At 32.1% G+C, this 16,010-nt stretch overlaps 1 protein-coding gene across 3 annotated transcripts in view; it reads left to right on the top strand.

The window, feature by feature from the left end:
• The window catches only part of CSMD3 (CUB and Sushi multiple domains 3), a 1,184,516-nt gene that overhangs the window by 1,094,982 nt on the left and 73,524 nt on the right, over positions 1–16,010 (top strand). For 2 of the 3 annotated variants that reach the window (XM_055314112.1, XM_055314109.1), the window contains 6 exons: positions 2,171–2,359; positions 2,736–2,882; positions 5,510–5,698; positions 10,230–10,415; positions 11,986–12,180; positions 15,400–15,573. In XM_055314112.1, the coding sequence (XP_055170087.1) occupies positions 2,171–2,359; positions 2,736–2,882; positions 5,510–5,698; positions 10,230–10,415; positions 11,986–12,180; positions 15,400–15,573 (1,080 nt within the window). The remainder of the gene's footprint in view (positions 1–2,170; positions 2,360–2,735; positions 2,883–5,509; positions 5,699–10,229; positions 10,416–11,985; positions 12,181–15,399; positions 15,574–16,010) is intronic. The other variant, XM_055314111.1, reaches the window with a different exon arrangement.

The raw sequence follows: 16,010 nt of genomic DNA, 5'->3' as shown, positions 1-16,010 counted from the left end.
TGGGTGGTATATTTGATGGTTAAAATTGTGGGGCTCATCCAGCTGAACCTGTGATACTTTGTGCATTTTATACTTTCTGAGCATCAATTCCCTCATATGTATAATGGGGGTAAAAATTGTACACACTTTCTAAAGTTGTTGTGACAAGCGACATAATGCACAAAAGGTGCTTCACAGTGTCTTAACGTGTAGTCACAATAAATATTTCTCTTATTCTTCATAGTTATTGGACTTCTTGATATGTATCGGATAGTAGGAAAATAGCTTGTGTATTTATAGTATATCATATTGAATCATGTCAATTTTTCAAAAGTAATACAGAATATTTTGTTCAGTTTGGAATATCGGGTCCAAAAAAAAAAAAGGAATATCGGGTCCAACACATTAAATAAGACATGGCATTTGCCTTTCAATAACCAAAGCTTAGAAAGGGAGACCAAAAAAAATATAAGGAAATATCCACAAAATTGCTAACTGCAATAATAGAAGCATCCATTACGGAGACACCAAGAAAGAAATCAACAATTCTGCTCAGGTTGATGAAGGAGAGGTTCAGGAAATATTTCACAAAAGACAAGACACTTCATCTAGGCATTAAAATGCACTAACATTTCAAATACAGCAGATGAAAGAAGGATATTTGAAACAGAAGCACAAAGGAATGTACAGAGTTCATAAAGCTGTAAGTAGTTCCTCAATATGTTCAGAGCATTTCATTTCAGTGGACGGGCAGCAGGAAACAAAGTTGGGGAGGAGGCAAGGACTGAACTTGGAAAGCTGTGTCAAATTATGGAGTTGCTAAATGGTTTTAGTGATAAAGTAATGAGCTTAGTCACCCAAAAAGATACTTAGCTAAGCATTCCAGAAGTATTAAATAGCTGGGCACACACTAAGTAAACTCTTCCTTAAAACTTAACTTCAATTTCTCATATGATTATAGATGTCTATCATTTCACTATTCTATAACTATATAATCATGATTGTTCTTCTTATGTGACTCAAATTTTCCATTCTATTTCCAGCTGTCAAGGTATTTTTTTTTATTTATTAGTTTGTCATTTTGTGAAAAACAATGGTTAAGCTTCTCTTTTTAGATTAAGAATGACCTGCTACCATTTACTTAATTATTTTTGAAAAATCATCAAATCATATCCAAGAAGCAAATATTTCATATTGAAGTTCAAGAAACAGAAGTAAAAGCCCAAAAATTTAAAAAGAAAACAACTCTTATATGTTTTAGCTTTACTATATTCTATATTTTGTGCTGCATTTTTACTATATTTAACTATGCTATATTCTATAGTCAATTTCCAAATATCAATATTGGTTATGGTGGCTATAATTTTTGAATTATTTCTTTTCAAATTGTTAACTTCATCAAAGAGCAATTATATGTTGCCATAATCTACTAGTTTGCTTATTCTTTTCCATCCTTATACTACATGGAGACTTTATAACTCAAAATATTTCATTGTCCTTCCATCTAGGAAATGATGAATACATAAATCTTTCATCTAGTCATCTATATTCCAGCAATTATATTTGGTGTTTCCAAGCCTAGCTCATTTGCACAAAGAACTGAATGATAATCGGTAACCTAAAATTGTGTTAAATCTTCAATGGCTTGCCCACATTTCTGAGATGAGGAGTAGCCTTGCCTGGAATGAATACTCTTGAGAAGTACAGTTTCTTGTCTGGCCCTACATACCTGAATGAGTTAAAGTTTGAGGAGAGAAAAGAGTAATAAATAAATAAATAAATAAATAAATAAATAAATAAATAATAAAGAAAGAAGGAAAAGGACAGAAAAAGACATACACAGGAAAAGCAGGGAGAGGGGACATAACTAGAGAGGAAAAGTAGGGAAAGAGTATAAAGAAATTGAAGGAGATAAATGTCTTAGCTTTTAATTAGCTATGTATTTATTATACAGAAAAGTAATGCATCTACCAAATAATTAAAAAAAAGGAAATCAGTACCATAATTTTTGGGTCATTCCTCCATTTTCTGAACTGCAAGCTTAATACAAATTATCTCTTCTAACACATAATTTAAGGTATTGTCTCCCTTATACTTATTAAACCTGAAAGCAGAGTACCAGGTGTTTAAAATGCAGTTTTCACTTAGGTCTAAAACACTGGCATTATTTAATGATATCTTTCTTTGATAGTGCTCTGCCCTGCCAATGAATTACGGCTAGATTCTACAGGAGTCATATTAAGCCCTGGATATCCTGACAGTTACCCAAATCTTCAAATGTGTGCCTGGAGCATTTCAGTAGAAAAAGGATATAATATCAGCATGTTTGTAGAATTCTTCCAGACAGAAAAGGAATTTGATGTTCTTCAGGTGTATGATGGTAACCATTGTTTATTTTTATGCATATTCATAAATTCAGTTCAGATACTCTAGTTATACATGCAGACCTTCAGTGTAAACAACTGCTTATATGATTTTATTTTCTCTTATAGTTATTTTTAGAAGTATCCACATCCTGTTTCTCATACCATGTGAAAACTGTGGTTTGCACATTATTTTACAAATTGTAGATACCTCAGCTGTGGAATTAATTGTTTAAAACAAAGATACTGCATTTTAAGTTACTGTTGATGAAATAAATTGGTTTTGGGGCAATGTCACTATGTATAATACTATTCTAAATTTATAAAATATTAAAGATAAATTGGAACATAATTATTCAGTTATGCCTACTCTGTATAATTTTCTTTTCAAAGGACCAAATATTCAAAGTCCAGTGCTTATTTCCCTCAGCGGCGATTATTCATCTGCTTTTAATATAACAAGCAATGGTCATGAAGTATTTCTCCAGTGGTCAGCAGATCATGGTAATAACAAAAAAGGCTTCCGGATAAGATACATAGGTATGTGATACTTCCAACTTCAGTACACATCCTACCTACATCCTCACTGTGTTTGTGGCTACAGAGCATAAACACAGATACTGTTCAATTAGACATGAATCTAAATCAGTTCCTCCACTGAAGTTTCTTGAGCAATTTATATAAACTCTGTCTCAATGTCTCCACTGTCATGATAATTGTACATCTCTCTTGGGATTTTGGAAATGATTAAAATCACTTAGGTATTGATGACTTCTATATGTTGGTTATTAGTTAAACTGGTATCTTCAATGTTTTTTTCTTCAATAGATTTGTTTCCCTTGAATTCCAACAAATAATAACATTGTCACTCAATTGTGTGTATCTGACCTACTTAATAAGTTGTTTATAAGGTCAAACAAAAGATAAACATACAATGGTAAAAATCGTTGTTTTATTAGTGTCCATCTATTCATGATACTTGATAAATAAGTCTAATATTCAAAGGGAAATGACCGGACATCATTAAAAACCTTTAGTTTTGAAAAAAGAATTGTTTTGTCATTACTTATTTTCACTGAGTGAATATATATATAAATGTATATAAATAGTTCTTCAAGGTTCAAAGATTATATTCCTTTTTTTTTTTAAATTTTACTTTTCCTAAATCATGTCAGAGGCATGGGTATGTGCTTGTAAAAGAATATTTCAGAACTAATCAGGTGTCTCTTTCTATACAGTGCTCAGACCAAGTCTCCCCCAGCCATGGGTCATTGCTAATCAGTTCAGCTGAAAATTACTTTTATAAATATTTTATAAACAATTCTAGCCAAACAATTCTAGGCATAGGCTTTAATACATTTTGAATTTTAGTTCCTAAAATAAACTTCCATATTTACTAATTTATATAAATTTGCATTTATATCATATGCAAATAAAACACCTGTTGTCTATTTACTTTGATTTTAAAACTGCAAGATGATAGCTTGATTTTAATTTATTAAGAATTCCTCTTTTACATAGAATTGACTTGTCACTGACATCATGTTACTAATATGTATACAAGTTTTATCCTACAATAGATTTGTATGACATTTTTAAAAAAAACTTTTATTAGTCATGCGAAGAAGAAATGTTTTTAAAAATTCAAATATATGCCCCAGTCATTAATTTTTTTTCATATTTGGATCTATGTTTCTGTCATATGAGCTGTATAAATGTCTTTTTATTAAATTTGTGCCCAAAGAGGGAATTTAAAAGTCAGCACATTAAATTGTAGTTTTAATGATTATAATAACTTAAAGGGAAATTATGTAAACTAATTATAAGAATAAATTGTCTATATTATAGACATAATCTTTATTTATGTTGATATTCATGATAAATTTTGAAAACACCACTTTAACCCCAAGAATAACTTGACAGATTGTATATTTTCCCTTTAGAAATAACAGGTTATGACATATACATTCCAAGCCCAATCTTTTTCTTACTAGTTACCCCTAAAGTCTTATTTTTCTCAGATGAATACATTGAAGTTTCAAAGGGCAAATGGATCCTGCCAGGCTGAATAGTCTTAAAAGTACATATATATGAAAAAGCCATTTGACATTCTCTTTTGACATTTCAGACTTCAGAAGATGAAGAAAGTTTTATTTTATTGACATTTTTATCACCATATGTAAGCACTCTTGACAGCATGGAAACTCTTTAATAAACTGGGAAAGAGGATTATGGAATGTGTGTGTGGCGGTCTATCTATTTAGACATTAACCAAAATAAAATGTGTGACCTAACATGATCTAGGTGTCTGGAAATCACTTCCAAGTTACATGTAAACAACATGTTCTAAAATATTACTACCAAGATTGTGGCATTTGGGTCCTCCTTATGATGATAAGTACAGCCTCCAAAATTCACTGAAGTATTTGTAGAGCTTTTGAACCACCGGGATGTTAAGGAAAAAATATGTATATTTTAATACAGAAGACTTCTGTGATGATAAGAAGCTCAGAGTTAGTTTTGTTTTGTTTGTTTTTTAAAAGATCTTATTTATTTATTCATGAGAGACACGGAAAGAGCGAGAGGTACAGATATAGGCAGAGGGAGAAACAGGCTCCATTCAGGGAGCCCGACCTGGGACTCGAACCCCGGTCTCCAGGATCACACCCCGGGCTGCAGGGGGCGCCAAACCACTGCGCCACCGGGGCTGCCCTCAGAATTAGTTTTGTCTCCCAAAAGTTTGTCAACAGATTGCCAAGAGAATAGAAAATTGTATGATGTTCATAGGACATAAAATTCACCTGAGTGGCAATTGGTCTATTTACTTTTCTTTCTTTCTCTTTCTTTCTTTCTTTCTTTCTTTCTTTCTTTCTTTCTTTCTTTCTTGTTTGTTTGTATATTTATTTATTTGGGATAAACAGAGAGGTGCAAAAACATAGGCAGAGGGAGAAGGAGGTTCCCTGTGGAAAGCCTGATGTGAGACTCGATTCCAGGACCCTGGAATGATGACCTGAGCCAAAGGCAGAGCTCAACCACTGAGCCACCCACATGTCCCCACAATTAGCCTATTCTAAATACTAGTATTCACTTGTAGTTTCTTACAACGCTGGATTATAAAGAATTTCTGATTCATTAATTATACAGTGATTCTTCTGTCTTTTGAAAAGCTTTCTACTGTAGCACACCAGAATCTCCGCCTCATGGATACATTATCAGTCAGACAGGTGGACAGCTTAACAGTGTGGTCCGCTGGGCCTGTGACCGAGGGTTCCGACTTGTGGGGAAAAGCAGTGCCGTGTGCAGAAAGTCTCCTTACGGGTATCATGCATGGGATGCGCCGGTCCCTGCTTGTCAAGGTGAAGTATATTATCCCCCAAATGGATAGACACATTAATAAAAGATAAACCCCATTTAACTTTTTCATTTTGGTCATTGAAACTTGTAAAAATATGAATACTCAGAAGCATGCCATAGATGCCCCTTTTGAAAATAAGACTTAAAAATGTAGAATGATAAATTTGAGAATAGTGAGACATGTTGTTTTATTATTCTTCATTTGTTGTGATTAATGCCTTGACTCTAACCACTCATACACCTGTACATACTTTAAAATTTATTAGTATTATTAATTATTTTTGAGAGAGAGAGAGAGATCATGCATGAGCAAGTGGGGTGGGGAGGGGCAGAGGGAGAGAGAGAATCTTAAGGGGTGTTTATGCCCAGCACAGAGCCCCACGTGGGGCTCAGTATTACAACCCTAAAATCATGACCTGAGCCACAAGCAAGAGTCTGACACTTAACTGACTGAGCCACCCAGGCGCCCCCACCTGTACACCCTTAACTCACACATCTACCATTCCCATTACTTTGTTGTCAGAAAATAATTGATCCAGAGCTGGAGATTGCATTAGTGTGGAGTCTGCAGAGAGAAAGAGAGGATTAACGGGCAGGGTCACTGAAGACTTCTCCTGACATGCAAAAATGTGTTCTCAGAGCAACAAATTTAAAAGAGGAGAATGTAGCCAGGCACCATGTTACATTTTTCTTCACTGTTTAGCTAACTTAACAGAGATATGTCTTTCCTTTTCATTTGTGTTTTGTTAACAGCTGAAGCACTTTCTGAGCCTTGTATCCTGCTACAGCAAATAGAATGACAAGCTTCTTATTCAACAAATGGCATATTTTAGATCTTTGGACTAGATCTTGTTTTTAAAAAGTAGTTTAATCTCTTAGCTTGGCATGGTCATAAAGAGAAGAGCAACATAAGTTAACAAGGAAGTCTAATGTTATTGGACTGTAAAAATTTTTTAATATTTAGCATATCACATTATTTTGTCCATATTAAATTAAATTTATATTTTATTTATTCTTGCCAGCATGTAGAGGTGTATTAAGCAGCAAAAAACCCTCATTTTAAAAAATACAGAATATTCTCAGTTATAAATAATGGGTCTTACCTATAATCTATTTATCAGAAGGAATTTATATAAAACAAATAAAATATAAAATAGATCAATTAAAATTTAAAATTGAACAACAGCAAGTTAAAATAAGCATAGATATTACCAAACATCTGAAATGGGCTCTTTTACCTATTAAACTGTAATTTTAATTCATTTAAAGATAACTCTCACAGGCATGTATAAATAAATGAGAAATGACAGGACTATTGTTTCCTCATTCTGTTGATGAAGGAAACATTAATCACTTATTAGAATTCTGTGAAAAGTCATAACCTTAGTGGGTTATCAACATTGAAAAAGCTGACTTCATGCTGAATAGATAGATTTTAGAAAACTATCAAAACATCTGTTTTTCTTCGAGTAATGAATAGTATTCACAAATTCTTAGTATTTTCCAGAAGTGGTTTGGAAAAGAATCTTTGATCTTATAATTTCAGAATCATGGGAATTAAAAAATATATAAACAATAACCTCTAAACCATATATATTAAATAAATATTAAAATGATCTGACTTTGAACTAGTACATTTCTGTTGTGTAATGTGTACGTAGATATATAAGATGATATATAAAATAATCTTTAAGAAATCTTTAGTAAAAATAATAGCCTATTGGTCAAAATAAAAAATATCCTTTTTTAAAAAAAATGTTTATTTATTCATGAAAGACACACAGAGAGAGAGAAGCAGAGACACAGGCAGAGGGAGAAGCAGGCTCCATGCAGGGAGCCTGATGTGGGACTACAACCTGGGACTCCAGGATCACACCCTGAATGGAAGGAAGGTAGATGCTCAACCGCTGAGCCACCCAGGGATCCCCAAGATGAAATATATCCTAAACTTCATGAAATTTTGAAACTGCTTTGTATAGTCAGTTGTATAATTTCATTGATTTTTGATGGATAATAAGATATTTACATATGGTGTCATTTTTTTCATTGTTCTCGATTTAAAATAGTTCTATAATTAGAATAGTTAAATCAAAATGCAGTTAAAAAATATTTTCGGCATAGTAAAATGATAATATATTTATGATCCAAGGAGCCGTTTCCAAAATTGATCTTTTATTATCATTGAAACAATTTTAAAAGTTTAATTAGTTAATAAAAACCTTAGTTGTATGTGACCTATCAGTATTTAAGCCTAGCTAATTACAATGAACTGGTTAAATGTAATTGGAAAGAGCTATTCACATATGCAAATTTTGTTGTGTTTCAGGTTTGTTTAAATTCTTCGTTTTTAATCTTTATTTCCTCAGTCTCCTTATACATCCTAACATATATTTACTTGAGCAACAGTTACACAATGTGAGCACAGTAAAAGAAAATTTAGTCTGCTATTTCTAGTTGAGTTTGGGTCGGTGTTTTATCTATTTAACTACACATCACTGATTTCCTCTCCTTCAGGGATTGGACCAGTCTCATCCCACTATGCAGTTGGGTATTGTACAGTGTTATGTAGAAAGTTTCTTTGCATTCCCTGCCTCACTTTTAATCTGTGCTATTGAGAGCTCTGTAGAAAAGCCTCTGTGACAATAACTCAGTGGTGATGGTTCTTTTAAACTTGATTTGTTTTCTTTCTATAGCTGAGAAGTTAAGATGTAATCTACTCACAGGCATAATTGTCCTATCATTTGAGCATGTTGCCATTTTCTTGGGTCTAAAATATAGCCATTTTATACTAACTACATATATGGAATCTTTTAAAATTTTATTTCTTTTATACTTTGATCTAAGTTCAACCTACACTACTCCAATAAAATATAGTTGATTTTTTTGAAGCAGTAAATACACAGTCTTTGGTGGGGTTCAGTAGGGAGATGATTTATTACAAATTGAAATTCCCAAAAGTCCTAAGTGGAAATATCAACATTGCTTGAACAGACATCAGGGAACCATTTACATTTGCAACATGATTTTGGAGGCTCTATAATTAAATAGCAGGGATAATAACATAATTATATGAGATTGCTTATATGATTTATTGAGCCAATGTTACTGCTTTGCTGTTCATAATTTGCAGGTTATCAGATTACAAAAGATCAAAACGCTCACCAGTAAGGAGTCTGCCATTCAGTTTTGTGAATTTCATATAGATTTCACTAAGATATTTCACTTCATAGTGAAATTCACATGGATTAATTAAAATCAAACACCTAAATGGTAGGTTTTCTAAAAAAAAAAAAAAAAAAAAAGAAACAATTTTAGGTTGAAATAAAAGGTAACTAGAACACAGGTCTGTAAATACTAAAACCAAACTCATACCTTTCTGTTCTTTATTTCTTTTGATATAAGAAAAATGTAGTTATAAGTCTAGAATATTTTATAGGAAACCTAGAAGACTAGATATTTCAGAATTCAGACATTTTTTTATTTTATGGAAGCAATACAGTACATTTATCAGATATTACATAATTCCAGCAGGTTCTGGAGCTATACCCACATTCAGATACACTAGTGTTTGTGCAGACATGTGTACAAGTATTTATATATATCTGAATATGATATAAAAGATAAAAATAATCTCATTTGAATCAGGGTTTGGCTGCCAACTATATTCGTTGAAAGCATGTTTGTTGTTTGTTTTTGGAGACACAAATTGTGTTACTTGTAGAGCAAAGATGGCAAACAATCAATCTTAGAGTGTATCTGTATAGTCATTTGAATTTATAAGATGTGAAAATGCCTAATATATAATAAATAAAAATTTTTACTGTAATTCTCACATTGTGGTAAAACTAATTACACGTAAATCAGAAGTAGTATAGATGAAAACCAAGACTTCTAAGACATGTCAATGAAATGCAGAATAATTCAACCTAGGTTTTAAGACAATATGTGCAGGCCCTATACTTAATAAACATGTTGATACACATGATATTCTATGGCTGGTGCCCAATTACATAGAGTTTGGACCAAAGAAAAAGCAGTATCCAGCTTCTAGTTAAAGTAAATCTGTGCATCTATGCATTGTATTCCTGGCCAAAGTTCTGATGAGTATAAGTTACCAACACCTTTATAGTCTTTAATAATCTTCCGCCAAATTAACTGACCAAACTTCCTATGTGGTGGCCCAGTTATAGATTAGCCATAGATACACTATATTTACCCAATTTTCATTCTCATATAACCTGTATGAATGCTAATAACAATACACACAACTGACAAGAAACCAAGTAAAAAACCCAAAAATAAAGCATTAATAATGTATGAATTCACCAATCTAAAAACACATTCAATAGGAGTTTGAAATAAATTATTCAAAAAGTTATGGTTTGGGAAGGCTTTTCTGGGAGATATTCTCTAATTGTTTCAGAGGAATTAATAAAATCCCAAACAGTTTTACATGCTTTACAATTTAACAGACTTATCTACTAAATTAAGAATTTTTCTGTTTCTATGATTTTGTACATGTATTCATTCTAGCAATTTCCTGTGGGATTCCTAAAGCTCCAACAAATGGAGGAATACTCACGACAGACTACTTGGTAGGAACCCGAGTTACCTATTTTTGTAATGATGGATATAGATTATCATCTAAGGAACTTACCACTGCCGTATGTCAATCAGATGGAACTTGGAGCAATCATAACAAGACCCCTCGCTGTGTTGGTATGTGTGTTAAGGAAACGGTGTCATCTGTGTATCTATTGGCATTCTGTATGATTTAAAATTTTACGTATTGTTCAAATTTTATAACTAATCCCTGAAATGAAGTGTGACATCTGAGAGAGAAATAAAGGTTAATTAAGCTGTCTTATACTATGAACAACTAGAAGACAGTATAAGGACTTTTCACTTGTTTTTGGAAACTCCAGAATATTTATTTAAAAATTAAAGTCCATTTATTTTACATAACAAAGTTTTGCTCATTTTGTAAAAAATCATCCATCAGTCAACATGTTCTTACTATATAGGCCCTGAAAAAAATTAAAGATTTATTATTAATAAAACTATATCCTAGTACATTCAGCTCTGATTTTTATAATGATAAAAGATGTTGCTGAGATGATCCATAACCTTCAACATTTGTCAGTATTCTTCAGGTTACTTGCATTTAGAACATTCTCATTGCTTTCATTACTACTTTAATAGATAAATGAATATTATGTAATGGTGATAGAAATACTTCTGTTAAAATATTTGGTAACAAAAGAATTGGAAAATGTTGGTTTAAATAAGCTTTTTGATTTGTCTCTATATTACATTGACTTATTCTCACTTAATACTACCATTTCAACTTAGTTGCTATTTCATTTAAAATGAAAGTTGTTAAATTATGTGCAATCTTAACATAGGGGTTTAATAATGCTTCTGTTTATATTATGGTGAACAAATTTTGAATTAGCCAAATTATAACACAACTCTTGCACAAAAACACCATCTTCATAAAACAGATTTCCTCAAAATATGGTCCTTCCAAAATTTCTAAATTAATGAGAATAGGTTGTTTCCATATCTTGCCTATTGTGACCAATGCTGCAATGAACACAAGCATGCAGATATCTCTTCAAGATCCTGATTTCCTTTGGATATATACCCAGATTGGGGTTCCTTAATTATCTGATAGTTCTCTTTTTAATTTTATTTGAGGATCCTCTATACTGATTCTACAAATATATTCTATAATAGTTGTTCCAGTTTACATTCCCACCAACTTGTACTAGAGTTCCCTTTTTTTACACCCTGTCATTTATTTCTCATAAAAGTTGGGAAGAAAAATTTCAAAATGAATACTTTTAAGTCAACTTCAAAGAAAAGAGGCAATTTTAACAAATTAATATAATTGGAATGATTCATTACTAAAATACATTTCATGTCTTTCTGTATTAAGAAATATATTTGGATACGATAATCCAAAAAAAAAAAAAAAAGAAAGAAAAAAGGAAAGAAAAGGAGAGTAGTAGAGGTAAGGCAGTATAAAGATTCTGGGTAAATAAAATAGATACCCAGGCTTTGAAGTGTGAAATAGCAGAACATATTCAAGGAATTACCAGAATACCATAGAGTTGGGGGAATGGAAAAGATTAAAATGGAAAATAAATTTTTAAAAATGCTAAAGCACTTTGGCACAGTAATGAATGAATTAAGGTAGTGGTGGTATAAAGAAGGGGATAGATATACAGTTAAAAAGTAGAACAGATAAGAATGATTAATATTAATGTTCTTGGTTTTTGTATAGTTGTTACATGTCCAAGCATCAATTCTTTTACCTTGGAACATGGAAGATGGCGAATTGTGAATGGCTCCCATTATGAATACAAAACTAAGGTAGTTTTCAGCTGTGATCCTGGTTATCATGGACTAGGTCCTGCTTCTATTGAATGTCTTCCTAATGGTACCTGGAGTTGGAGAAATGAAAGACCATATTGCCAAAGTAAGTATCCACTCTGCTAAACTTATTTTATTAGCTATTCTTGATTGAATCGCTTGATCACTTCCTTTCCCAAATACTATTATTTTTTTAAAGATTTTATTTATTTATTTGACAAACATACACAGAGAGAAAACACAAGCAAGGGGAGTGGCAGGCAGAGGGAGAGGGAGAAGGAAGCTCCCAGCAAAGCAGGGAGTGTGATGTGGGACTCAGTCCCAGGATTCTGGGATCATGACCTGAACTGAAGGCAGACACTTAACTGACTGAGCCACTCAAGTGCCCAAGATAACATTATTAAAAAGGTCATTTATCCTCATTAAATTTAAAAATTCTTTAACGTTTTTGAGTAAATGGTCATGAAAAAAGCATGGGCTTTAGATACAGAAATCCTGTGTTAGAATTCAAAGTCTACCATTTACTACAACCTGATAATGCCTATTGTATACTTAACAACTTGCCAGGCACTGCTTTTAACCCTTTACATGTTTTAGTTCATTTTTTTGCTCAGTTCCTATCCTACGAAGTAGTTGATATTATTGCACTTATTTTATCAAAAGGAAACTGAGCCCCGGGTTTAATCATTTCACACAAGTCACAGAACCTATAAATGGTGGAGAACTGAGATTCAGTCCAAGCTCTTAATCTCTGTATTACGTTATGTTTATTTTCTCTGGTCCCAAATTTCTTAAACTAGTAAATTACAATAATACCTATCTTGTAGTTAATATAAATATTTAATGGTATATTATATTGAAAATATCAGCTAGAACCTGATTCACAGCATGATCTCAATAAATATTTATTGAATCAATTTGCACATATTATTCTATTTCCACGCATTCTTATAATTAAATGACCGATGTCTGATATAGATAAGCTAACTGAGCATAGGATATTCAGATGAAATATATTGAAGCCCCTTTGAACTTCCTTCCCTATATTTATTAAGTATTTACTTTGTGCCAATAAATATGCTAGCCTGAAAATTCATTCTTTCATTTTGTGTCCAATACAACTGTATGGCATTTATGACATAAACACTCATAATCTATAAATAAACTAAAAAGGCATCAGAAGTCAAAATAGGATTATGATTATGATGACTAAGAAGTTCAACAGAGCAGACAGTGGCGTAAATGTGATAAGTACACAGGTATCTACTATTATTTTACTTATGAATATTCTATTTTGCAATTTGTTTTTTAATATCCATATAAGGGGTTACCATTTTTAATAAGATAATCATATTGATGAATTAAAATCTCAAAAATAGATGACTAAGCTGTACTTGTGATATTCTAAAATATGGCATCTCTACTTATAAAATTTTTCCCTATTGTTTCACATTTTCTCCTAGAAACCTTCTTTTCCTCTAGCTTCATTGTTCTTCCACTATTATTTCATTTATATAAGCATGTAAGATAGGGGTATTTCAGGGAGCTAGGAAAAAATTGTCTGCAATAAAATTTTAATTTAATCAGGCTTTCAACAAATGTTTGGTTCTTTTGTGATGATATAGAAGGGTTTAAGGGATGATCTATGATATGAAAGGGTTTAAGGGATACATAAAATGAAGTCCCTGCCTAAGGTAAGAGTTGGGAAAGATAAGGAATCTAAGGATTGCAATTCATTGAGATAATGGAAAGAATAGCGATTTTGCTGATTCTTCATTTATTCATCTTTTAAATTAAAATAATATAAATATTAGTGTTACTAATATTAATAATATAGCTATTGGGATAGGGGTATCTCTCAAAGGGTTGTTGAGAAATTAGCTCAAAACAATCACTACATTTAAAATTGTAATGCAATGATTTAAAGTTTGCAAATTTTCTTTGTGTAATGACCGCCTAAAGCCTAGATTTGAAAGCCAGAGCTAGAGGCAGCATAAGGCACTGTGGGCTTGTGGCTAAGTATTTGATTCTGGAGCTTGACCACTGGGTTTTCATTTTAATTTAGCTATTTACAGGCAGTTTAACCTTATTAAAATTACTTAACTACCATGTGTTCTTATCCTAGTACATGCAATTCAGATAATGACTCCATCTACCTCATAGTTGTTTTGAGAATAAAGTACTAGTGATAGAATCTGATATAAAATAAGCACTCAATAAACATTATCCACTATTGTTTTTTATTTAAGAAAGACATTTCATTTGTAGTCTTTAAATATGAAGGAGTTATAAGATCTGGGTTCTAAATGACCTAGTGGCTCAATGTCTTTTTTCAGTTTTTAAAACCTGCAAACAAAATGTTGAAATTAATTCTATCTAATGGTTTTTGTGGAAACCAAATGATATGTTACATGTAAATTTCTTTATAGACTGTGGAGAGCTCAACAAAAATTACTTATGATCACAAACCTACCTCAATATTGCAGGTTTAGTTCCAGATCACCACAGTAAAACTAATATAGCAATAAGGCAAGTCAAATAAATTATGACTTTCCAGTGCATATAGTTATATTTACACTATATTGTATTTTATATGTGTGCAATAGCATTATGCTTTAAAAAAAAACAAGGTCTATACTCTAATTAAAAAATACTTTATTGCTAAAAAGGCTACCCATCATCTGAGCTTTCAGCAAGTGGTAATCACTCATCACAGTGACAAATATAATGATAATGAAAAAGTCTAAAATATTGTGAGAATTACCAGAATGTGACCGAGAGACACAAAGTGAGCAAATATTGTTGGAAAAGTTGCACTCATAGGCTTACTCATCATTGTGTTGTCATAAGCCCTCCATTTGTAAAGGCGTTCTATCTGCCTAGGTGAGGTATTCCTATACTAAGCATTGTTTCAGATTGAAGAGGAAACTTTATCTCAGGAACGTCAAAAGGATTTTCCCGTGTCACTTCATAAGGCAAAGAAATATTTGGGACCAGTGAATTATTTTTTCTCTCATTTTGTGATTTTTTTTCTTTTCCAACAACCTGCTGAGTGACCAGATTGACTAAGCATAGATGCAAAAATAGCTTCGTTACATGTTGCTGTCACTCAGAAGGTTTTATGAGAACTCGAAGAGGATCAATTTTAGATTATATCATCTATTTTCTCAGCATTTTCACATTCATTCAAACATGTTTTATAAGTGTTGATTTCAGTTGTGAATATGTCAGATCATAGAGAATTCAAAATGTTAAATGCATGGTTTTGTTACAAGTGCACATTGACTATGTCTTCAACTGTTTTTATTTTTCTCTTGTTTACAAGTTATTTCCTGTGGAGAACTACCTACACCTCCAAATGGAAATAAGATTGGAACTCAAACTTCGTATGGCTCTACAGCCATCTTTACCTGTGATTCAGGATTCATGCTTGTGGGCTCTGCTGTACGGGAATGTCTTTCTTCAGGTCTTTGGAGTGGATCTGAAACCAGGTGCCTAGGTACAGATTTTTAAATCATTTTAATCAACCATACCCCAACCTTCACCTCTGGAGAGGAGGCAGCCCTTTTTTCATAACAAGAAGTGATCATTTATATTGACTTAGTAAGGATGCTAACCAGAATAAGTTTAACTTTAAAAATGTCTCATGGTAGAAAAGCTATTAAACAGATAACTCTTGAAGTTAATAAACTAGTATTTCAAATGAGAATCTTATGTCATTAAGGAGAGACATTTTCTTCCAGGCATGTGAAAATATAAAAAGTTGAAAACTAATTGCTGAAAATTATATGTCTGCATACTCAGCTGGATTAATCACCGTAGCAGTTAATTCATTCTAAGCCATAGTCAATTCTCCTTTCACTTATTTGCTTAAGGTAATGATCGAAGGAGAAAAACGATTCCCACATTTAAAATCTTTCTCTCTTTTAATTTCAT

Source organism: Nyctereutes procyonoides, unplaced genomic scaffold (genome assembly GCF_905146905.1).
Source record: "Nyctereutes procyonoides isolate TBG_1078 unplaced genomic scaffold, NYPRO_anot_genome, whole genome shotgun sequence".
Lineage (NCBI taxonomy): Eukaryota > Metazoa > Chordata > Mammalia > Carnivora > Canidae > Nyctereutes > Nyctereutes procyonoides.
Note: the sequence above shows the minus strand (reverse complement) of the source record. Positions and strands in the feature narration are given on the sequence as shown.